This window comes from Thalassophryne amazonica, chromosome 14 (genome assembly GCF_902500255.1).
Source record: "Thalassophryne amazonica chromosome 14, fThaAma1.1, whole genome shotgun sequence".
Lineage (NCBI taxonomy): Eukaryota > Metazoa > Chordata > Actinopteri > Batrachoidiformes > Batrachoididae > Thalassophryne > Thalassophryne amazonica.
The window spans coordinates 1,117,338-1,142,781 of NC_047116.1; the positions used below are offsets into that span (position 1 = coordinate 1,117,338).

The window sequence follows — 25,444 nt, forward strand, 5'->3', positions numbered from 1 at the left end:
TCCGCACCGACTACAGGGGCCTGGCTAGCTGTAGAATTTTCCACGGTGCGGAGCCGAGTCTCCAATTCGCCCAGCCTGGCCTCCAAAGCTACGAATAAGCTACACTTATTACAAGTACCGTTACTGCTAAAGGAGGCCGAGGAATAACTAAACATTTCACACCCAGAGCAGAAAAGTGCCGGAGAGACAGGAGAAGCCACCATGCTAAACCGGCTAAGAGCTAGTAGCTGCGCTAAGCTAGCGGATTCCTAAAAACACACGAAGTGAATAATGTGTAAATAATTTAGAGGTGATTCAGCAGAGGGAGTGCTTTAGTTAAGGCACGTGAAGATTACACTACACAACAAATCGTTATCTAGTTATCTAGATCAATCTAACTACGCAGATTAAACAGCTAACAGATACAGCAAACACCGCTGTGCTCCGGAACAGGAAGTGATACAATACCGCAGTGAGAGCCAACCCAAGCAACAGGAGGAAACACGCCCTCCGCGACCAACATGTCATCAATTTGTTGTTTAATCTCTTTTTTCTTATCTTGGCTTGTAACTGGAATGTCAACATGAGTTGCAATTACCAGCAGATTATCTTTGACGAAAACCTCAAGCTTCTCCCTTGTGGGATTCTCAACAAAACTCTCCACCTCCACGTCCATAACGGGACAAAATTACGTGCACACACCGCGCTACGCAATCACACACAAACCGAGTTAATACACTGCAAATTGAAGTGCTGACATGTGCACAGCGCGACGCTCAATGTAACCCAGTCCCCTCTGTTCTACACCTGTTTAACAAGCTCCACCTAATTAACTTACCGAACTCTTCACGTGGTTTGGCGGCAGGATGATTAAGCACACAACCAGCGAGAAAACATTTCTCCTGGACTGCTCCCGAGAACACTGTCACACAGTGAACGCCAACTGCACCCCCACGACATTATCAAAAAACCAAACAGGCCACACGTGAAGCAGCGACGCCTCTGACTTCAACAGGAGACACAGCTACAAAACAGAGCTCAATACTCGTGCACAAGTCACAGTCCACTCACCTATTTTCTCAGTCGTGTCCAACAAACACACCACGCTGTCCAAAGACAAAGAGAAAAACACGCTCCTGTGCATCCTCACCACCACCTGCTGCGAGTCCCACGTGCACACCGACGCACCTGTTCCACTCCACAGCAGATCACCGCCAAACAAGCACCAGCTGTAACAATAAGACGCACCATTAACCCCAAACTTTTACCGCGCATCACTGAGTCCAGAGAAAGCAAAACATCCAAACCTGTTCGGACGAGCCCCCATTTGTTACAGCCTGGCTCAAAACCCACAACAAAAACTGAGGCCCACACGGAAGCCCAGTCTTTTTTAAAACCCTTGGTAGGGATACTGTATTATAAAATAAAAGGATAAAATAAAAGAAAACGGTGAACGGACGTGGCAAGATGAACCCAGACCAGCACCAGGACCAGGACCAAGACCAGGATCTAGTGATGTTAAGGTGGAGTCAGTCTGCTTGACACAGCATCAAGCTTTTTGATCCAGAAGTGTCAGTGAGCAGCATTTCGAGCACGCCCCCATCACATGACCACTGCGAGCGAGGCCTCGTTACGTCACACCACATGTCGAGCTTTGCGGAAAATTCGAATAATCTGGGCTTTTCAATATGACCCGCCGAGTATTTAAATGAGATCTGAATCGCAGCTCAAACCGTGGGTTTGTGAGAGGAGGAGATCGCAAGCGACACTGTTATTACCAATTAGCACGTGAATCTGAGCCAAGGAAAGCATTAGTTTATATTTGGGTCTAGTTTAGAGTTCATTTAGTCTAGTTAGCTACATACACATAGGATCTAACATAGACAGACACACACCAAACACAACATATACAACATTTATTCACACAGTACATCAACAAAGGTTATAGGTTCGACTATATATTATAGGTAGATCAGAGACTGAGCTGAGTGACTGAAGAGCTGTGATTTAGTTGAAGTGAAAGGTGTGAGAAAGGTGAGTGTGTGTGTGAGAGTGAGTAGTGGTGAGGAAGGGACATGGAGGAGCCAGTTCCAAAAAGAGCTCGATCAGTCGCTTGGGAGCACTTTGATCTAATAAGCCCCCAAAAAGGTCAAGTGCTTGATTTGTGCTCAAGAGTTGAGGTACAGTAACAAAACGTCTTCAATGACACCTGAGGTCCAAACATCCCCAGACATCAATGGCTGTTGCTCCTGAAGCAGGAATCAGACCATGTAAGCTGTATTTTATTCTTTATCTAAGATTAAAACATAAAAAGCTCAGCATGTCAAACTGTGTTTCCATTAAAGGCAGACGAGCTGATTGGATGAGGCTCTGGTGGACTATGTTGTGGAAGATGCACAACCGTTCAAAACAGTGGAGAGCAAAGACTTCAGGGCTTTACTACAACGGTTTGACCCAACATATGCCCACCTCCAGAGGAGAAGACCGGCTCAAATACTGGGCCACACGAGTCGCAGTCTATCCCAATTTACAGAGAATGGCAAAAAAATATTTGTCGATGCAGCAACATCAGTGCCTTGTGAGCGGGTCTTCTCCAAAGCTGGAGAGGTGGTGAGGCAGAAGAGGAGCCGATTAAAGTCCAGCACCGTTGAAATTATTCTTTTTTTGAATAAAAATAGTTGAAAGTTGCACAATCACTGTCTCCTATCCCCTCTATTCTACTAATTACAGTAACATGAGCACCAGTTGCAGAAGCACACGTCTTTCTCACTTTTCCCGTCACATTTTATCCAAATATAGTTTGATGAATGATAACACAAATCTACATATAGTCTACAATAAAGGCTTTCATATCCATTATGTGTGCATCTGTAGGGACTATTTATTACATTAAAAAGACACAATAATACATATGACTTTATTATTATTATTATTATTATTATTATTATTATTTTTCAAGAACAAACCACATCAGTCATGAATTAATGCAAACATTTGTCAGGACTCTCGCTCAAGGTCATTCTCAAAGCAATCCAGCAGATGTCACCCTTCAAACTGTATCAAGCGCATCGAAGCAGTGTGTCGATTTTCAGCCAGTTGTGTTGCAGTGGCTCATTGGTTCATGAGGCTTCGAAATTGCCATCAGTACCAGGATCAGACACAGTCGCTCCCCAACCAGCAATCCAGGAGAGATAGAAAGAGAGGAGGAGCCAGAAGGCAGAAACTCCCTCCTTTTATAGTTCCCCTAACAGGAAGTCTAATCAGCACCTCCCAGGTGGCCGAGACCTCAAGACACACAACAGACACATTAAACAACACACAAATACATTAGGACGGTAGCCCCCCCCAATACTGCTGTTGAGGCGACGTAATCACTCATAAGAATAAAGCTGCATGAAAACATGAGACGATTATGGTTGATTATGGCAGTCCAGCATTAGGGCTCTACAACTGCTTCAAAACGCTGCAGCCAGACTTTTGACTGTCAGGGTGTGAGGTTGCTCTGTTTTGCTTTGTTTTCTCTTTATCTGTTTGCTTGCTCTCCTGTTTGTTTATTCCTCTGTGTCATCTTTTTCTGCGTCCCTCTTGGTGGTGGGTGTGTCTCTCTTTCTGGACCATGCCCCCGTTCTGGGCTCCTCCATGCGCACCTGCTGTCAGTCTGCTGCTAATCACTGGGATGTCTTCACTAAAGTCTTTCAACTAGAGCTACCTGAGTGAGCCTCGCATTTGTGTCCAAACAAACTAAACAAAGTTTATTGAAGCTTAGGGCTAGTGGCCGGCGATCACCTTAGTATTTCCTGTGAAGGCTCTCAGTTGTCCAGGTGGTTTCCATAGTAAAGAAGCTTGATTCTTCGACTGGACTGGGTTGCTTGACTCAAGAATGTTTCGCTTCTAATCGCAGAAGCTTCCTCAGCTAAATTTCTTGCTCTGGTAGTCTGACTTCTGTTTTGACTCTTGTAGAGAAGAATAACAGAAGCCATCAAAAGCTGGAGTTTTAAACCTAACCAGACCCCTCTGCCAAGAGGCAGACTGCTATTGGCTAGTGACTCAATTGCTCTAAGAAGCACCTATTGTGCTCTAGTTAGCACCCTCCTAATGACAGGGCAGATGCCCCTCCTAACGATGGGACTGACACCTCTCCTGACGGCGTGAATAACTCATTACCATGAACAAAAGACTGAAAATACTTTGACCTGAGTACTCCATTGTAAAAAGGGGACAAAGCATGTCTCAGATCCCCTCCCCGGTTAATGCTGGGTTTCAAATGCTACACATACAATACTTCTTTCACTCCCCTCTCAAACCATTTATTTTCTCTGGCTAAGATTTTAACTTCCTTGTCCTCAAACATGTAGTTAGTGTCTTTAAGATGGAGATGAACTGCAGACTGAGGTCCACCGGCGCCCTCTCTGCAGTGCTGGTATAGCCTTTTGTTAGTAAGTTTAGACCTTACTTGTGTGAAGCACCTTGAGGCAACGCTGTTGTGATTTGGCGCTATATAAATGAAAATAAATTGAAATTGAAAAATTCATGTTGTTGCCATGGTAACAGGGTCTTGTGTGTTCAGATGTTCATAGCTGTGGAATGACGTGTGAGGCGGAGAGAGATGACCAGTGGCTCGGAGTCAGTCTGTCTCGACAGGATGGTAACAGAGGAGGACACATCCTGGTAACACACCCGCCGTCTATGTCACCCACTTGTCTTTTCTCACCCGCCGTCTGTGTCACCCACTTGTCTTTTCTCACCCGCCGTCTGTGTCACCCACTTGTCTTTTCTCACCCGCCGTCTGTGTCACCCACTTTTCTTTTCTCACCTGCCGTCTGTGTCACCCACTTGTCTTTTCTCACCCGCCGTCTGTGTCACCCACTTGTCTTTTCTCACCCGCCGTCTGTGTCACCCACTTTTGTTTTCTCACCTGCCGTCTGTGTCACCCACTTGTCTTTTCTCGCCCGCCGTCTGTGTCACCCACTTGTCTTTTCTCACCCGCCGTCTGTGTCACCCACTTTTCTTTTCTCACCTGCCGTCTGTGTCACCCACTTGTCTTTTCTCACCCGCCGTCTGTGTCACCCACTTGTCTTTTCTCACCCGCCGTCTGTGTCACCCACTTTTGTTTTCTCACCTGCCGTCTGTGTCACCCACTTTTCTTTTCTCACCTGCCGTCTGTGTCACCCACTTGTCTTTTCTCACCCGCCGTCTGTGTCACCCACTTGTCTTTTCTCACCCGCCGTCTGTGTCACCCACTTTTCTTTTCTCACCCGCCGTCTGTGTCACCCACTTGTCTTTTCTCACCCACCGTCTGTGTCACCCACTTGTCTTTTCTCACCCGCCGTCTGTGTCACCCACTTTTGTTTTCTCACCCGCCGTCTGTGTAACCCACTTTTCTTTTCTCACCCGCCATCTGTGTCATCCACTTTTCTTTTCTCACCCGCCGTCTGTGTAACCCACTTGTCTTTTCTCACCCGCCGTCTGTGTCACCCACTTGTCTTTTCTCACCCGCCGTCTGTGTAACCCACTTGTCTTTTCTCACCCGCCGTCTGTGTCGCGTGCCGCCCACACCGCCTGTCGCCCATGCCGTATATCGCCTTTATCAGTTTTTATCCCCCGCTGACCAAAGGCACAAAGGGGGATTATGTTGTGGTAATTTACATCTGTCTGTCTAGTCGTCCAACCATCCACAAAAGGGTGTAAGCGTTCAAAAATAAACTCCTCTCACATTCTTAGGAGGAATTTTGTGCAACTTGGCTCAACTCCTTGTTATAGGTTTGTTGCATTTGATACCGTGGATCATCATATTCTACTTGATAGGCTGGAAAATCATTTTGGAATTAATGGGTGTGCCCTTGCATGGTTGACATCATATCTGACCAGTCGTTCTCACTGTGTTTTGTACAGTAACACTACCTCTAACCTTAGTGACATGAAATTTGGGGTTCCACAGGGGTCCATCTTAGGCCCCTGCTTTTCTCCCTTTATATAGCACCCCTTGGGCACATATTGTGGCGTTTTGGGATTACCTTTGACTGCTATGCAGATGATACTCAGTTATACATGCCGATAACTGCTGGTAATCTCATCCACATAAAATCCTTAGAAGATTGCCTTGCAGCAGTGAGAAGTTGGATGTCTAGAAACTTCCTACTTTTAAACTCTGATAAGACTGAAATGATGGTTCTTGGTCCAGTGAGTAAGGTTTTGTTATTGACTTATAAAGTTGTTCATGGACTGGTGCCATCTTATCTGGCTGATCAGATGGAACTTTACGTGCCGGCCCGGGCTTTGCGGTCACAGGATGCGGGACTTCTCTGTGTTCCCAGGGTGAAGAAGTCAGCAGGTCAAAGAGCCTTTTCTCATCGTGCACCCACCCTGTGGAACAGTCTTCCTGTGACCGTGATGCAGGCACAGTCGTGGACACTTTTAAGTCAAGACTGAAAACCCATTTTTATTTTCTTTCTTATGAATAGCTTTTATTTTTTTTTATCAGTTTTATTCTTTTACTTCTGCTTTTAATTATGTATTTGAATTTTTTATTTCATTTTAAATTATTTATTTAAATTTTATGTTGTATTGTTTCGTGTAAGGCGCCTTGAGATGGCTTTTTCTGTGATTTGGCGCATTATAAACTAATAAATTAAATTAACAACCAGAGATAAATGGAATACCAATTTATTGAACAAGATATGGTAAATGATAAATGTACAAATCTGTGGAGCGAGGTGCTTGGAGGGGGAGACACCGACCGGACCCAAAACTTCTGCAGAGTTCCCAAAACAGATGGTGCCTGGAGCCAGGACCAGGCAGCCACGTCAGACCTGAGTGGAGATGAGGTTACTGGAAACAAAGGAAACAGTTGGTTAGAAACGCTGGAATCAAACATGAACAAAAAACAAACTGGAGTTTCTGGCGTTTGTGGAGTGGCAGAACCAGGGTTTAAATACAGCTGCTTGATGACTAAAGACAGTTGTCCCAAATCAGCTTAATGATGCAGCACCTGGAGAGACAGTAGGCGAGTGGGAGCAGAGCAGAGAGCAGATCCAAGACAGAACACTTGGGTGGCCTGACCTCCAGTCACTCCGTGCACCAAGGAGAGGGGGATGATTTATTTCATTTTATTTCATCTCATTCATGTACTTTCATAAATTCCTTGTTTACTTCCATGAGCATGGTTCATAAACAAAAAGGAACAGAAGAAAAATAATTCTTGTATTCTCTGCACTTTATAACAGGAATTAAATATTTTAACAGACAAAAAGAAATCCATTTGTTTCCTCAATTCCAACACAGTCGCCGTCCCAGCGTCAAGTCATCAAGCATCAATTAAACATCATTTCCAGGAAGATGATTGTCTTACATTTAAATGATACTTATTCTTATAATGTTCTGTCGTTTCTCATTATTTTGTCCTTACACATTTTCTTTGATTAATGAACATTTGTACAACATTGAATTGCTTCTGTTGGTGTGAGGGCATGATGTGGTATCACACCTCTAACCATGGTCACACTGTGGTCATGCATGTGCACACAATCGTGCACAAACCCATCGCCACAGAATCGTACGGCATCCGTACACGGCTGTCTGACCATCTGTCCCTTCGAACTGCGGCTGGAATTTTTTGGGTTTCGCCCATTCGGCCTGTTTCAGCCTAGGGATGGGTATCAGGAACTGGTTCCTTTCGGAACATGACTTATTTTTTTGTGCGCTGATTGGATAACAGGCGTTATGCGGTTACTTGTTGCGAGAAAGAAACGAGACTCATCCCCCGTTCTGTTCACACAGCTCTAAACGCTGCGTGGCTCTCTGCCGAGTCAAGTTAGAACAACAGAGTTCAGTCGGAATTAATAACTTCAAAGAGAAACGCTGTTTAAATCAAATGACACCTCTTTCCAAATGTTGTAATACAAACAAACTGCATATCGATCAAAATGTTTTTTTTCCTCCCAAAATGAGACGTCCTGCGCTGACGTGCAGCAGCCAGCTGAGCTCAGCTCAGAGTTACAGAGAGATATTCATGCCAAAATGTCTGAAAGGAAATGCTTTTGACAAAAACTACAGATTTATTTATTTTTATTTATGTCCAGAGATCAAGGATACAGTGACCAATTTAAAATGTTGACATCGAAAACCTGTAAAGCCGACTTTTAGTACACAGAAAATTCACAAGAGGTATCGATAAGGAATTGGATCAATAAGCAGAATCGATAATGGCATCGATATCAACACCCATCCCTATTTCAGCCCGATTCAACCAACTTCTTGTTATGTGTGAAGGGGTCTTAAAGTTTGTCAAATCTCAGCCTCATGTGGTCTGCAGCCAGTACACTCTGACTGCCAGTCCTAAGCCCTGATAAATGAGTATGGTTGTGTCAGGAAGGGCATCTGGCAAACAAGCCAACCCAACCATGCAGAGAACAGATCGAATTTCCACATCGGATCGGTTGAGCCCCGGGTTAACAATGACTGCCACTGGTGCTGTTGCCCAACAGGGTGCCAGTGGAAATTGGGCTACTGTTGGGTGAATAAGAGAGGAGAAGAATGTGTCCATAGACAGCAGGAGAAGAGGAAAACTAGAAGGGTGGAAATGAGAGTTGGGACTTTGAATATTGGTAGTATGACTGGTAAAGGGAGAGAGCTGGCTGATATGATGGAAAGGAGAAAGGTAGACATATTGTGTGTGCAAGAGACCAAGTGGAAGGGAAGTAAGAGCAGGAGCATCGGCGGTGGGTACAAGTTGTTGTACCATGGTGAGGACAGGAAGAGAAATGGTGTTGGGGTCATTTTAAAGGAAGAGTATGTTAAAAGTGTGTTGGAGGTTAAGCGAGTGTCTGACAGGGTGATGAGTGTGAATTTGGAAATTGAAGGGGTGATGATGAATATCATCAGTGCATATGCCCCACAGGTAGGTTGTGAGATGAAGGAGAAAGAAGATTTGTGGAGTGAGTTAGATGAGGTGGTGGAAAGTGAACCCAAGCATGAAAGAGTGGTGAAAGAGCAGACTTCAATGGACATGTTGGGGAAGGGAACAGAGGTAATGGGACAGCAATGTGGAAAGACAGATGGTAGTTGATTTTGCAAAAAGGATGGAAATGCCTGTGGTGAACACCTACTTTAAGAAAAAGGAGAACAGGGTGACATAACAGTGGAGGAAGGTGCACACAGGTAGACTACATAGAACTGTGTACCTGTGTGTATTTGATTTGATTTTGATTTGATCATTTAGTTAGTCCCCATGGGGGCAATTCAGGTGCAGTCAGCAGTAAAAATTACATTACATTCATAAAACCACATCATACAATCATATCAACACTGTGTAACACTGTGTACCTGTGCAATGCTTTCTATTATTAGAAAGCATTGCTTAAATTTTCATTGTTACACCAATGATACCCAGCTTTATCTATCCATGAAGCCAGAGGACACACACCAATTAGCTAAACTGCAGGATTGTCTTACAGACATAAAGACATGGATGACCTCTAATTTCCTGCTTTTAAACTCAGATAAAACTGAAGTTATTGTACTTGGCCCCACAAGCAGCCATCATCTACTGTACTGACCTCTACTGGTGGTTGGCTATCACTGCGGTATTGTATCACTTCCTGTTCCGGAGCACAGCTGTGTTTTTCTGTATCTGTTAGCTGTTTAATCTGTGCAGTTAGATTGATCTAGTTATCTAGATAACGATTTGTTTCACAGTGTAATCTTCACGTGCCTTAACTAAAGCACTCCTTCTGCTGAATCACCTCTAAATTATTTACACATTATTCACTTTGTGTGTTTTTAGGAATCCACTAGCTTAGCGCAGCTACTAGCTCTTAGCCGGTTTAGCATGGCGGCTTCTCCTGTCTCTCCCGTACTTTTCTGCTCTGGGTGTGAAATGTTTAGTTATTCCTCGGCCTCCTTTAGCAGTAATGGTACTTGTAATAAGTGTAGCTTATTCGTAGCTTTGGAGGCCAGGCTGGGCGAATTGGAGACTCGGCTCCGCACCTTGGAAAATTCTACAGCTAGCCAGGCCCCTGTAGTCGGTGCGGACCAAGGTAGCTTAGCCGCCGTTAGTTCCCTTACAGCAGATCCCGAGCAGCCGGGAAAGCAGGCCGACTGGGTGACTGTGAGGAGGAAGCGTAGTTCTAAACCGAAGCCCCGTGTACACCGCCAACCCGTTCACATTTGTAACCGTTTTTCCCCACTCGGCGACACACCCGCCGAGGAATAAACTCTGGTTATTGGCGACTCTGTTTTGAGAAATGTGAAGTTAGTGACACCAGCAACCATAGTCAATTGTCTTCCGGGGGCCAGAGCAGGCGACATTGAAGGAAATATGAAACTGCTGGCTAAGGCTAAGCATAAATTTGGTAAGATTGTAATTCACGTCGGCAGTAATGACACCCGGTTACGCCAATCGGAGGTCACTAAAATTAACATTGAATCGGTGTGTAACTTTGCAAAAACAATGTCGGACTCTGTAATTTTCTCTGGGCCCCTCCCCAATCGGACCGGGAGTGACATGTTTAGCCGCATGTTCTCCTTGAATTGCTGGCTGTCTGAGTGGTGTCCAAAAAATGAGGTGGGCTTCATAGATAATTGGCAAAGCTTCTGGGGAAAACCTGGTCTTGTTAGGAGAGACGGCATCCATCCCACTTTGGATGGAGCAGCTCTCATTTCTAGAAATCTGGCCAATTTTCTTAAATCCTCCAAACCGTGACTATCCAGGGTTGGGACCAGGAAGCAGAGTTGTAGTCTTACACACCTCTCTGCAGCTTTTCTCCCCCTGCCATCCCCTCATTACCCCATCCCCGTAGAGACGGTGCCTGCTCCCAGACCACCAATAACCAGTAAAAATCTATTTAAGCATAAAAATTCAAAAAGAAAAAATAATATAGCACCTTCAACTGCATCACAGACTAAAACAGTTAAATGTGGTCTATTAAACATTAGGTCTCTCTCTTCTAAGTCCTTGTTAGTAAATGATATAATAATTGATCAACATATTGATTTATTCTGCCTTACAGAAACCTGGTTACAGCAGGATGAATATGTTAGTTTAAATGAGTTAACACCCCCGAGTCACACTAACTGTCAGAATGCTCATAGCACGGGCCGGGGCGGAGGATTAGCAGCAATCTTCCATTCCAGCTTATTAATTAATCAAAAACCCAGACAGAGCTTTAATTCATTTGAAAGCTTGACTCTTAGTCTTGCCTATCCAAATTGGAAGTCCCAAAAAACAGTTTTATTTGTTATTATCTATCGTCCACCTGGTCCTTACTGTGAGTTTCTCTGTGAATTTTCAGACCTTTTGTCTGACTTAGTGCTTAGCTCAGATAAGATAATTATAGTGGGCGATTTTAACATCCACACAGATGCTGAGAATGACAGCCTCAACACTGCATTTAATCTATTATTAGACTCAATTGGCTTTGCTCAAAATGTAAATGAGTCCACCCACCACTTTAATCATATCTTAGATCTTGTTCTGACTTATGGTATGGAAATTGAAGACTTAACAGTATTCCCTGAAAACTCCCTTCTGTCTGATCATTTCTTAATAACATTTACATTTACCCTGATGGACTACCCAGCAGTGGGGAATAAGTTTCATTACACTAGAAGTCTTTCAGGAAGCGCTGTAACTAGGTTTAAGGATATGATTCCTTCTTTATGTTCTCTAATGCCATATACCAACACAGTGCAGAGTAGCTACCTAAACTCTGTAAGTGAGATAGAGTATCTCGTCAATAGTTTTATATCCTCATTGAGGACAACTTTGGATGCTGTAGCTCCTCTGAAAAAGAGAGCCTTAAATCAGAAGTGCCTGACTCCGTGGTATAACTCACAAACTCGCAGCTTAAAGCAGATAACCCGTAAATTGGAGAGGAAATGGCGTCTCACTAATTTAGAAGATATTCACTTAGCCTGGAAAAAGAGTCTGTTGCTCTATAAAAAAGCCCTCCGTAAAGCTAGGACATCTTACTACTCATCACTAATTGAAGAAAATAAGAACAACCCCAGGTTTCTTTTCAGCACTGTAGCCAGGCTGACAAAGAGTCAGAGCTCTATTGAGCAGAGTATTCCTTTAACTTTAACTAGTAATGACTTCATGACTTTCTTTGCTAATAAAATTTTAACTATTAGAGAAAAAATTACTCATAACCATCCCAAAGACATATCGTTCTCTTTGGCTGCTTTCAGTGATGCCGGTATTTGGTTAGACTCTTTCTCTCCGATTGTTCTGTCTGAGTTATTTTCATTAGTTACTTCCTCCAAACCATCAACATGTCTATTAGACCCCATTCCTACCAGGCTGCTCAAGGAAGCCCTACCATTAATTAATGCTTCGGTCTTAAATATGATCAATCTATCTTTATTAGTTGGCTATGTACCACAGGCTTTTAAGGTGGCAGTAATTAAACCATTACTTAAAAAGCCATCACTTGACCCAGCTATCTTAGCTAATTATAGGCCAATCTCCAACCTTCCTTTTCTCTCAAAAATTCTTGAAAGGGTAGTTGTAAAACAGCTAACTGATCATCTGCAGAGGAATGGTCTATTTGAAGAGTTTCAGTCAGGTTTTAGAATTCATCATAGTACAGAAACAGCATTAGTGAAGGTTACAAATGATCTTCTTATGGCCTTGGACAGTGGACTCGTCTCTGTGCTTGTTCTGTTAGACCTCAGTGCTGCTTTTGATACTGTTGACCATAAAATTTTATTACAGAGATTAGAGCATGCCATAGGTATTAAAGGCACTGCGCTGCGGTGGTTTGAATCATATTTATCTAATAGATTACAATTTGTTCATGTAAATGGGGAATCGTCTTCACAGACTAAGGTTAATTATGGAGTTCCACAAGGTTCTGTGCTAGGACCAATTTTATTCACTTTATACATGCTTCCCTTAGGCAGTATTATTAGACAGCATTGCTTAAATTTTCATTGTTACGCAGATGATACCCAGCTTTATCTATCCATGAAGCCAGAGGACACACACCAATTAGCTAAACTGCAGGATTGTCTTACAGACATAAAGACATGGATGTCCTCTAATTTCCTGCTTTTAAACTCAGATAAAACTGAAGTTATTGTACTTGGCCCCACAAATCTTAGAAACATGGTGTCTAACCAGATCCTTACTCTGGATGGCATTACCCTGACCTCTAGTAATACTGTGAGAAATCTTGGAGTCATTTTTGATCAGGATATGTCATTCAAAGTGCATATTAAACAAATATGTAGGACTGCTTTTTTACATTTGCACAATATCTCTAAAATTAGAAAGGTCTTGTCTCAGAGTGATGCTGAAAAACTAATTCATGCATTTATTTCCTCTAGGCTGGACTATTGCAATTCATTATTATCAGGTTGTCCTAAAAGTTCCCTGAAAAGCCTTCAGTTAATTCAAAATGCTGCAGCTAGAGTACTGACGGGGACTAGAAGGAGAGAGCATATCTCACCCATATTGGCCTCTCTTCATTGGCTTCCTGTTAATTCTAGAATAGAATTTAAAATTCTTCTTCTTACTTATAAGGTTTTGAATAATCAGGTCCCATCTTATCTTAGGGACCTCGTAGTACCATATCACCCCAATAGAGCACTTCGCTCTCAGACTGCAGGCTTACTTGTAGTTCCTAGGGTTTTTAAGAGTAGAATGGGAGGCAGAGCCTTCAGCTTTCAGGCTCCTCTCCTGTGGAACCAGCTCCCAATTCAGATCAGGGAGACAGACACCCTCTCTACTTTTAAGATTAGGCTTAAAACTTTCCTTTTTGCTAAAGCTTATAGTTAGGGCTGGATCAGGTGACCCTGAACCATCCCTTAGTTATGCTGCTATAGACTTAGACTGCTGAGGGGTTCCCATAATGCACTGAGTGTTTCTTTCTCTTTTTGCTCTGTATGCACCACTCTGCATTTAATCATTAGTGATTGATCTCTGCTCCCCTCCACAGCATGTCTTTTTCCTGGTTCTCTCCCTCAGCCCCAACCAGTCCCAGCAGAAGACTGCCCCTCCCTGAGCCTGGTTCTGCTGGAGGTTTCTTCCTGTTAAAAGGGAGTTTTTCCTTCTCACTGTAGCCAAGTGCTTGCTCACAGGGGGTCGTTTTGACCGTTGGGGTTTTACATAATTATTGTATGGCCTTGCCTTACAATATAAAGCGCCTTGGGGCAACTGTTTGTTGTGATTTGGCGCTACATAAATAAAATTGATTGATTGATTGATTGATTGATTGATTGATTGATTGATTGATTGATTGATTGATCTCTGCTTCCCTCCACAGCATGTCTTTTTCCTGGTTCTCTCCCTCAGCCCCAACCAGTCCCAGCAGAAGACTGCCCCTCCCTGAGCCTGGTTCTGCTGGAGGTTTCTTCCTGTTAAAAGGGAGTTTTTCCTTCCCACTGTCGCCAAGTGATTGCTCACAGGGGGTCGTTTTGACCGTTGGAGTTTTTCCGTAATTATTGTATGGCCTTGCCTTGCAGGGGTGGTGGCCAAGTGGTTAATGCGATTGGTTTCTGTTCGGAAGGTTCTGGGTTCAAATCCCACCCCTGCCACATTTCTCCATGTAATGTGGAGTTGCGTCAGGAAGGGCATCCGGCATAAAACCTGTGCCAAATCAACATGCTGTCCACCTTGGATCTGCTGTGGCGACCCCGAGTGCAAACAAGGGAGCAGCCGAAGGGACTTACTATTGTATGGCCTTGCCTTACAATATAAAGCGCCTTGGGGCAACTGTTTGTTGTGATTTGGCGATATATAAATAAAATTGAGTTGATTTGATAACTAAGGGATGGTTCAGGGTCACCTGATCCAGCCCTAACTATAAGCTTTAGCAAAAAGGAAAGTTTTAAGCCTAATCTTAAAAGTAGAGAGGGTGTCTGTCTCCCTGATCTGAATTGGGAGCTGGTTCCACAGGAGAGGAGCCTGAAAGCTGAAGGCTCTGCCTCCCATTCTACTCTTACAAACCCTAGGAACTACAAGTAAGCCTGCAGTCTGAGAGCGAAGCGCTCTATTGGGGTGATATGGTACTACGAGGTCCCTAAGATAAGATGGGACCTGATTATTCAAAACCTTATAAGTAAGAAGAAGAATTTTAAATTCTATTCTAGAATTAACAGGAAGCCAATGAAGAGAGGCCAATATGGGTGAGATATGCTCTCTCCTTCTAGTCCCCGTCAGTACTCTAGCTGCAGCATTTTGAATTAACTGAAGGCTTTTCAGGGAACTTTTAGGACAACCTGATAATAATGAATTACAATAGTCCAGCCTAGAGGAAATAAATGCATGAATTAGTTTTTCAGCATCACTCTGAGACAAGACCTTTCTAATTTTAGAGATATTGCGTAAATGCAAAAAAGCAGTCCTACATATTTGTTTAATATGCGCTTTGAATGACATATCCTGATCAAAAATGACTCCAAGATTTCTCACAGTATTACTAGAGGTCAGGGTAATGCCATCCAGAGTAAGGATCTGGTTAGACACCATGTTTCTAAGATTTGTGGGGCCAAGTACAAAAACTTCACCTCTGTACCTCTGTACTTCCTTATGATTGCTAGGAACTGCCCACTCCCGTACCTTCGCTATCTTCCCGGATCCATTTGGATCTTGCCCTCGGAAATTACGAAACCTAAGAATGAAACGGTGGAACAATGGAATTCGCACTTCTCAGCTTTGACCTATAAATCATTTTGAAGCAAGATTTGCAATGTGGCGTGTACATGTTGCATGTGGGATTCAGAATTGGGAGAAAAGATCACTAGCACTTCCCAGCCACCGTACCAGAGGCTTCCAGTGGATTGTTTGTTGTTGTGATGCTCTTCTAAACTTTACACGGTTGTATACGTTTCTTTTATTTCTGTTTAGCACTTTTCTGGTTGTTAAGTGTATCTACTCTGAATCTTATTTAACTACAGTCCTGTTGTGAATTGCTAGCGGTTAGCATTCACAAGCTGGGTCGACTCAACCCCCCCCCCCCCCAGTTACTTTTATAGCTGTATTTTTTTTATCTGCTTAATACTTCTGATAGTTTTTCCGTGGAACTGCTGGATCCTTGATCTCTGGACAGTGTAACTGCTGCTAGTGGTTAGCTTGCATTAGCTAGTTCGACCCCCCCCCCGCCCTTTTCTTTAACACTTCTGTTCATTTTTTAGTGTAACTGTTGTGAATTTTAGCTTAGTACTTTACTTTTGTGTTAATCTTAGGAGTGGTTTACTCTTAGGAGGGTGTTTTTCCTGCTGCTAGTTTTTCAGTGTAACTGCTGTGAATTTTAACTCATTTACTTCTGTGAGCATGCCCATTAGCATCAGCTGAGAAACGGTGGCTGTGGAGGACGGCTTTCAGACTGTGGCTAGGTGGAGGAGGCCCCGTAGGGCTTGGTGCTTGGTTGTGGTACCCCGATCACACTCACCACTGTGAACTGTGAATCGGTTCTCCCCCTTGGATTTGCCTGATGTGAATTCTCTGAGCCCACGAGTGACTTCCACTCCTGTCTCCAGGCCGAAATGCCGGACGTTAGTGATAGGGGATCACCTGCAAGGTCAGGTTACAGACGCCGGCTGACGTTAAATGTTTTCCTTGGGCAAGAGCTCCTTACATTGCCTCCCTTCTTAGGGTGCTGACGCTGCAGAAGGGAAGACAGACGAAGGAACATGACATGAGATACAGTCACATAGTTATTCACGTCGACACCAATGATGTCAGGATGAAGCACTCAGAGGTCACAAAATGGACATAGAGAGGACTTGTGACCTTGCCAGAAAGATGTGTGGGCATTGATTAATAGTCTCTGGTCCCCTCCCCTCCTGGGGTAATCATGAGGCGTTTAGCAGGCTGACATCGTTAAATTTTGTAGACAACAAGGCTTTAGCTTTATTGATAACTGGCCTTCATTCTGGGGCCACCGTGGCTTGCTGATGACGGATGGCCTCCACCCTACTGGGGTAGGCACCGCCATCTTGTCTGCGAACACAGATAGAGCTCTACAGGAGGGTAACATTAGGAATTTACAGCAGGTCATGGAGCAGGTGATTAGAGACCCTGCAAGGCTCATGATAAATGTGGGTGTGGAATCCATTAGCTTAGCGGGGAAATTAGTGCAGAAAATCCACTATGGTGATAGTGCAGTTTATCTGCCAGGGAGGGAAATCCAACAAGTTGAGACTGTGGCCTGCTTCCGTAGACATGTCCATAAAAATCATAGAGGGATATGCTTTGCAAACTTAATACACATTACTACATTGGATGATGTTCAAATTGAGGGTGGCCCTGTGGTTGTTCCAGAAATATCAAAGATTTCATGTCTGCTACCTACAACCTGCGTGGAATGTCTCAAACCTAAACCTATTTCTAGGCATCTTATATATGCTACTCTGGAACCACCCCAAACCCAAACAGTCCAATTGGCAACCCCACTGAGGTCCTTAGTCTGGGTCTCATTAACATAAGATCACTATCCTCAAAATCATTGTTGATTAATGATCTAATTATGGATCATCACTTAGACATGATTGGGTTATGTGAAACCTGGCTTAAACCTACAGCTGTCCTCCCCTTAAATGAGGCCTGCCCACCGGGAGTGTTGCTCTTATTTATAAATCTAGGTTTAGATTATTAGCTGTTGGGGGTCACAAATATAACTCGTTTGAGCATCTGATTCTCCGCTTTGCTCAGGATATTATGTATTGCCAAGGTCAGAAGAATAAAAATCAGCTGTATACTTTGTCACTGTATATAGGCCTCCTGGCCCATATTATGAATTCTTAGATGAATTTGGTACGTTCATCTCTAACTTGTCAACGAGTGCAGATAACATTCTGATCATTGGTGACTTTAACGTTCATATAAATAAGCCTTCTGATCCCTTCTGCAAGTAATTTATTGAAATTGTGGATGCACTAGGATTTCGGCAATGCATTTGGGACTCGAGGTACATTAGCCTGTTACATCAATGGTCTCTGATCACTCACTTATTAAGTTTACAGTTTCGCTGCCGTGTTTAGTGGAACAACAACCTTATTTATCACTACGGCGATGCATCAACTCCTCAACTAAGACTGAACTTGAAACTAGACTGCCTGATGTCTTAGCTTCACATTTGGCAAGTAGACAGTCGTGTGGTTAGTTTTAACTCAGTGCTCAAAACTACATTTGACATGATTGCGCCACCTGTGTTAAAACCACGGCCCCCCAAACACAGTCACCTTAGTTCAGTGATTACCTGTGTGACCTCAAGCATAAGGCTAGAGGTCTAGAATGGAAATGGTGTTGTTCAAAATTAGAAGTATTTCACCTTGCGTGGTGTGATGCTATCTTAGACTATAATCATGCATTATTGGCTACAAAGTGGACCTACTACTCTGATTTGATCAACAGAAACAAGCATAACTCAAAGTTCTTGTTCGACACGGTGGCAACACTTATTCATGGACAACCACCTGTAGTTCGCTCTCCTTTTACAGCACAAGATTTCCTGGATTAATCTGAGAAGAAAATAGAAGGCATTAGGTTAAACATATCCCAGCATGCCTTAACCCAGCCACTACACCCTGCTATTGAGGTGGGCGCCATTACTGAGGTATTACCTAGATTTACAGAATTTGAGAGTATCTCTCTAGGCATGCTGACAAAAGTCATAATGTCAATAACTGCTGGTAATCTCCTTCACATAAAATCCTTAGAAGATTTCCTTGCATCAGTCAGAATTTGGATGTCTAGAAACTTCCTACTTCCTAAACTTCCTACTTCCTATCTCTGAAAAGACTAAAATGATGGTTCTTGGTCCAGTGAGACATCTGCATCAATTTGACCAGTTAACGCTCAGCCTAGGCTTGTGTGTCATACATCACACTGACAAAATAAGGAACCTTGGTTAATTTTTGATCCTACGTTGTCCTTTGACCTCCACATTACAGATATTATGAGGACTGCTTTCTTCCACTTGCGAAATATATCGAAGATTCATCCCATCCTGTCTATGGCTGATGCTGAGACCCTGATCCATGTGTTTATCTCTTCTAGATTGGACTACTGCAATGTTCTAGTTTCTGGTTTACCACAGTCCAGCATTAGGGCTCTCTGATTGGTTCAAAATGCTGCAGCCTGACATTTGACACGAAGCAGAAAGTTCGACCACATTACACCCATTTTGGCATCTCTTCACTGGCTTCCTGTCCCAGTGAGATCATTTCTGCTGCTAGTCTATAAAATTGTTTATGGACTGGCACCTCCCTACCTAACTGACCTAATTAAACCTTACATACCGGCCTGGGCTCTGTGTTCTCAGGGTGCAGGACTACTTTGTGTCCCTAGAGTGAATAAGAAGTCTGTGGGTCACAGAGTTTTCTCTTATCGTGCCCCTGTTCTGTGGAATGATCTCCCTGCATCAATAAAACAGTCAGATTCCAGACTTAAGACGCACTTATTTTCCCTTTCATATGGCTAGCATACTGGTACAGTTTTGTTTTACGCTTTTTACGCTTTTAATTCATTTTATTAGTAAACGGAGCGTGCTGCGGCCTCAACTTTACCTAAATTCTGGGTCTTTTAGTGAAGTTTAGGGCTAGTGGCCGGCGATCACGTTAGTATTTCTTCTGTTTTTCTTGTTGTTTAATGCTGACAAATTATACAGTATTTCTTGTCTTTCTGATGCCTGATTCTGTTTTTTCTCTCTGTTTAAGGTGCAGCTCCATTCAGAGATGGGTGTGGTATTTGTGCTGGAGACCCTCCTGTCCTGTGCACCAACAGCTTTTCATGTATATTTGTTTTGTGAATTGTTTTTTATTTTGTGTCTGTATCATGGTCCAAGCAGAGGATCGCCCCGTTGAGTCTGGTCTGCTTGAGGTTTCTTCCTCAGAGGGAGCTTTTTTTCTTACCACTGTTGTTTTGGGGGTTAGTAAGGTTAGACCATGAGACAACTTTGTTGTGATTTGGCGCTATATAAATGAAAATAAATTGAAAATTGAAATTGAAATATCAAGGTAAACGAAAACACATTTGTTCAGGTATTCTCATAGTATGTCGTTGACTAAATTTTGACACACAACGGGGGTGTTTGTCAAACTAAAAGGCATCACCAGATATTCATAGTGACTGGAAGGCGTATTAAATGCTGTTTTCCATTCATCCCCAGAGTGAATTCTCATCAGGTGATACGCGTTGCGCAGGTCTAGTTTTGTAAAAAACGTGTCCTGCTCTAAGAGCTCAAACAGTGAGGAAATCAGTGGCAGTGGATACCGGTTCTTTTCAGTTACATTGTTAAGCCCCTGATAATCAATGCAGGGATGTAGGGATTTGTCCTTCTTTTTCTTTTTTTTTCCTTTTTTTGGAACTTTTTATTTTGGGTTTTTTTGTTTTCCAAAACAGAACATTCCCTGAGACATGTTCTAAAAATATACAATAATAAAAACATAAAATAAAAATAGTAATAAAAGTACACTGTATATAATCATTGGTGCATATGGTACAAAGGGACCTCCATCAATAGATACATAATATATAGTGCAATAACAAAGATAACACACCCACACACTCTTTATATATATATATATATATATATATATATATATATATATATATATATATATATATATATATATATATATATATATATATATATATATATAGGGGGGCAAAGCTCTTGATTTACCGATCGATCTAAGTTCTGATCCTCACCTATGGTCATGAGATTTGGCTCATGACCGAAAGAACGAGATCGCGGGTATAAGCGGCCGAGATAAGTTTCCTCCGCAGGGTGGCTGGGCGCTCCCTTAGAGATAGGGTGAGGAGCTCGGTCACTCGGGAGGAGCTCGGAGTCAAGCCGCTGCTCCTCCACGTCGAAAGGAGTCAGTTGAGGTGGCTCGGGCATCTTTTCCGGATGCCCCCTGGACGTCTCGCTGGAGAGGTGTTCCGGGCACGTCCCATTGAGAGGAGGCCCCGGGGACACGCTGGAAGGATTACATCTCTCGGCTGGCTTGGGAACGCCTTGGGGTTCCCCCGGAGGAGCTGGGGGAGGTGTGTGTGGATCGGGAGGTTTGGGCGGCTTTGCTTGAGCTGCTGCCCCCGCGACCCGACTCCGGATAAAGCGGAAGAAAATGGATGGATATATATATATATATATATATATATATATATATATATATATATATATATATATATATATATATATATATATATATATATACACAAAAAGAGACAGGAAAAAAACAAATTAACTTCATGTCAGAATCAATTCCCAAACCTTTTTGCACCCATATACTTTAACGACAAAAATACTCTTCGACAATATACCATCTCCTGTTAAAAAGGTCAATTTTCATTTGTAGTGATGCAGTCATTTTTTCCATCATATATACTTGTTTTAACCTCTGTTTCCATTCAGTTACCGTTGGTGACTTCACATTCTTCCAATTAACAGTAATGATTTTCTTGGCAATCAACAGTAAAATGTGTAAAATATACATTTGGTCAGCAGTGAAAGCGTCAACCGATGTCACACAGAATAAAAAAAACAATATTAGAGGGGACGTCTCTTTTAACAGTTTTCTCAATCTTTTCTTTTAATATTTTTCCATAATTTAATATTTGATTCTAATTCCCATTTTCCCTTGATGTAGTGCGTGTTTTGAAATCTGTTGAAAGTCTTTTATAGAGATAGGAAATATGTTTGTTTACCGGAAGACTTTTTTCTAAAATTGTAATAAAATATTGCGCTATACCATTTGGCATTTTGCCAATCCTCTCTTTGCCTAATTTGCAAATATCTATACAAATCATTAGAAGAGAGGTTGAATGGTTCTTGAAGTTGCGTGAAAGACTTTAAGTGTGTGTTCTTCAAATAATTCATTAAAGATAATTAGACATTTAGCTGCCCATCTCTTAAAACCATGATCCCACATTGAAGGTGGAAAATCTACATTGCCCACTATGGGCATAGCTCGAGAAATTGATCCAATATCCTTTAACATTTTTCTTCACTTCTGTCCAAACCTTTATAGTGTGTTTTATCCATTCATTTCCAGTCTTCATTCTGTTGATATGTTTTATGTCCATAAAGGGTCAGGCGGATAACTGTGTACCTTTAGCTCCACCCTGTTCTGTTTCAGTCCACTTTGCCTCCTTATTTCTGCTAATCCAAGTCAAAGTTGCTGCTATCTGAGCTGCCCAATAATAACAGTTCAGATTTGGTAGGGCCGAACCTCCTTTATTTTTAGCCAAATTAAGTATTCTGGGTCTCTTGTGTTGCCATATAAATTGAGAGATTAATTTATTTTGCATGTTAAAAATGGACATTGGAACTCTTACGGGCAGCGACTGGAATAAAAACAGGAGACGAGGAAGCAAATTCATCCTTACTGTTTCAACTTTGCCCAACAGAGATAAGGGGAGAACTTCCCAGAGAGTTAAATCACTCCTTATTTCTTTAATTAACTTATTATAGTTTGCATCAAAAAGTTTTGTAGTTTCAGGTGTTATAATAATTCCTAAGTACCTAAATCCCTGTTTAGCCCAGTGAAATGACACCATCTCATTAAGCTGATCCGGCCATGCTACAAACATAAATTACAGAACGATTCACGGACGAATATACAAGAAATGCTATTGGCGCACAGGACAGGAGGATCGCCAACACGAACACCACACCCATCTCTGGATGGAGCTGCAACTAAAACAGAGAGTAAAAACAGAATCAGGCATCAGAAAGCCAACAAATACTGTATAATTTGAGAGCATTAAACAACAAGAAAAACAGAGAAATACTAAGGTGATCGCCGGCCACTAGCCCTAAGCTTCACTAAAAGACCCAGAATTTAGGTAAAGTTGAGGCCGCGGCACGCTCAAATTACTAATAAAATGAATTAAAAGAGTAAAAAGCATAAAACAAAACTGTACCAGTATGCTAGCAATATGAAAGGGAAAATAAGTGCATCTTAAGTCTGGACTTGAAAATCTCCACAGAATCTGACTGTTTTATTGACGCAGGGAGATCATTCCACAGAACAGGGACACGATAAGAGAAAGCTCTGTGACCCACAGACTTCTTATTCACCCGAGGGACACAAAGTAGTCCTGCACCCTGAGAACGTAAAACCCGGGCCGGTACGTAAGGTTGAATTAGGTCAGCTAGGTAGGGAGGTGCCAGTCCATGAATAATTTTATAGGTTAGTAGCAGAACCTTAAAATCTGATCTCACTGGGACAGGAAGCCAGTGAAGAGACGCCAAAATGGGTGTAATGTGGTCGAACTTTCTGCTTCATGTCAAAAGTCTGGCTGCAGCATTTTGAACCAATTGGAGACCCAGAATGCTGGACTGCGGTAAACCAGAAAATAGAACATTGCAGTAGTCCAATCTGGAAGAGATAAACACATGACTCAGGGTCTCAGCATCAGCCATAGACAGGATGGGATGAATCTTCACTATATTTCACAGGTGGAAGAAAACAGTCCTAGTAATATTTCTAATGTGGAGGTCAAAGGACAACGAAGGATCAAAAATTACCCCAAGGTTCCTCACTTTGTCAGTGTGATGTATGACACACAAGCCTAGGCTGAGTGTTAACTGGTCAAATTGATATTGATGCCTCACTGAACCAAGAACCATCATTTCAGTCTTATCAGAGTTTAAAAGTAGGAAGTTTCTAGACATCCAACTTCTCACTGCTGCAAGGCAATCTTCTAAGGATTTTATGTGAACGAGATTACCAGCAGTTATCGGCATGTATAACTGAGAGAGCTATATCAATGCTCTCCTTATATTTGTCCCCTGGCGACCTGAAATAAACCTTGTCTGATCTGTTTTTTTTTATTTCTTAATATATTTTTGTACTCCAGTTGCTAAAATAGATGTTAATATTTTATAGTCCACACATAAGAGGCTAATAGGACAATAACTAGAACACTGCAGTGGATCTTTTCCTTCTTTATGTAAGACTGTGATGATAGGCTGAGGCTGGGCGAATTGGAGACTCGGCTCCGCACCGTGGAAAATTCTACAGCTAGCCAGGCCCCTGTAGTCGGTGTGGACCAAGGTAGCTTAGCCGCCGTTAGTTTCCCTCTGGCAGATCCCGAGCAGCCGGGAAAGCAGGCCGACTGGATGACTGTGAGGAGGAAGCGCAGCCCTAAACAGAAGCCCCGTGTACACTGCCAACCCGTTCACATTTCTAACCGTTTTTCCCCTCTCGGCGACACACCCACCGAGGATCAAACTGGTTATTGGCGACTCTGTTTTGAGAAATGTGAAGTTAGCGACACCAGCAACCATAGTCAGTCGTCTTCCGGGGGCCAGAGCAGGCGACATTGAAGGAAATTTGAAACTGCTGGCTAAGGCTAAGCGTAAATTTGGTAAGATTGTAATTCACGTCGGCAGTAATGACACCCGGTTACGCCAATCGGAGGTCACTAAAATTAACATTAAATCGGTGTGTAACTTTGCAAAAACAATGTCGGACTCTGTAGTTTTCTCTGGGCCCCTCCCCAATCGGACCGGGAGTGACATGTTTAGCCGCATGTTCTCCTTGAATTGCTGGCTGTCTGAGTGGTGTCCAAAAAATGAGGTGGGCTTCATAGATAATTGGCAAAGCTTCTGGGGAAAACCTGGTCTTGTTAGGAGAGACGGCATCCATCCCACTTTGGATGGAGCAGCTCTCATTTCTAGAAATCTGGCCAATTTTCTTAAATCCTCCAAACCATGACTATCCAGGGTTGGGACCAGGAAGCAGAGTTGTAGTCTTACACACCTCTCTGCAGCTTCTCTCCCCCTGCCATCCCCTCATTACCCCATCCCCGTAGAGACGGTGCCTGCTCCCAGACCACCAACAACCAGCAAAAATCTATTTAAGCATAAAAATTCAAAAAGAAAAAATAATATAGCACCTTCAACTGCACCACAGACTAAAACAGTTAAATGTGGTCTATTAAACATTAGGTATCTCTCTTCTAAGTCCCTGTTAGTAAATGATATAATAATTGATCAACATATTGATTTATTCTGCTTTACAGAAACCTGGTTACAACAGGATGAATATGTTAGTTTAAATGAGTCAACACCCCCGAGTCACACTAACTGCCAGAACGCTTGTAGCACGGGCCGAGGCGGAGGATTAGCAGCAATCTTCCATTCCAGCTTATTAATTAATCAAAAACCCAGACAGAGCTTTAATTCATTTGAAAGCTTGACTCTTAGTCTTGTCCATCCAAATTGGAAGTCCCAAAAACCAGTTTTATTTGTTATTATCTATCGTCCACCTGGTCGTTACTGTGAGTTTCTCTGTGAATTTTCAGACCTTTTGTCTGACTTAGTGCTTAGCTCAGATAACATAAGTATAGTGGGCGATTTTAACTTCCACACAGATGCTGAGAATGACAGCCTTAACACTGCATTTAATCTATTATTAGACTCTATTGGCTTTGCCCAAAATGTAAATGAGTCCACCCACCACTTTAATCATATCTTAGATCTTGTTCTGACTTATGGTATGGAAATTGAAG

At 42.7% G+C, this 25,444-nt stretch overlaps 1 protein-coding gene across 1 annotated transcript in view; it reads left to right on the forward strand.

Moving 5' to 3' along the window:
- itga4 (integrin alpha 4) overlaps positions 1 to 25,444 on the forward strand; it is a 259,368-nt gene that overhangs the window by 37,505 nt on the left and 196,419 nt on the right. The window contains exon 4 of the mRNA XM_034186123.1: positions 4,547 to 4,647. Within this exon, the coding sequence (XP_034042014.1) occupies positions 4,547 to 4,647 (101 nt within the window). The remainder of the gene's footprint in view (positions 1 to 4,546; positions 4,648 to 25,444) is intronic.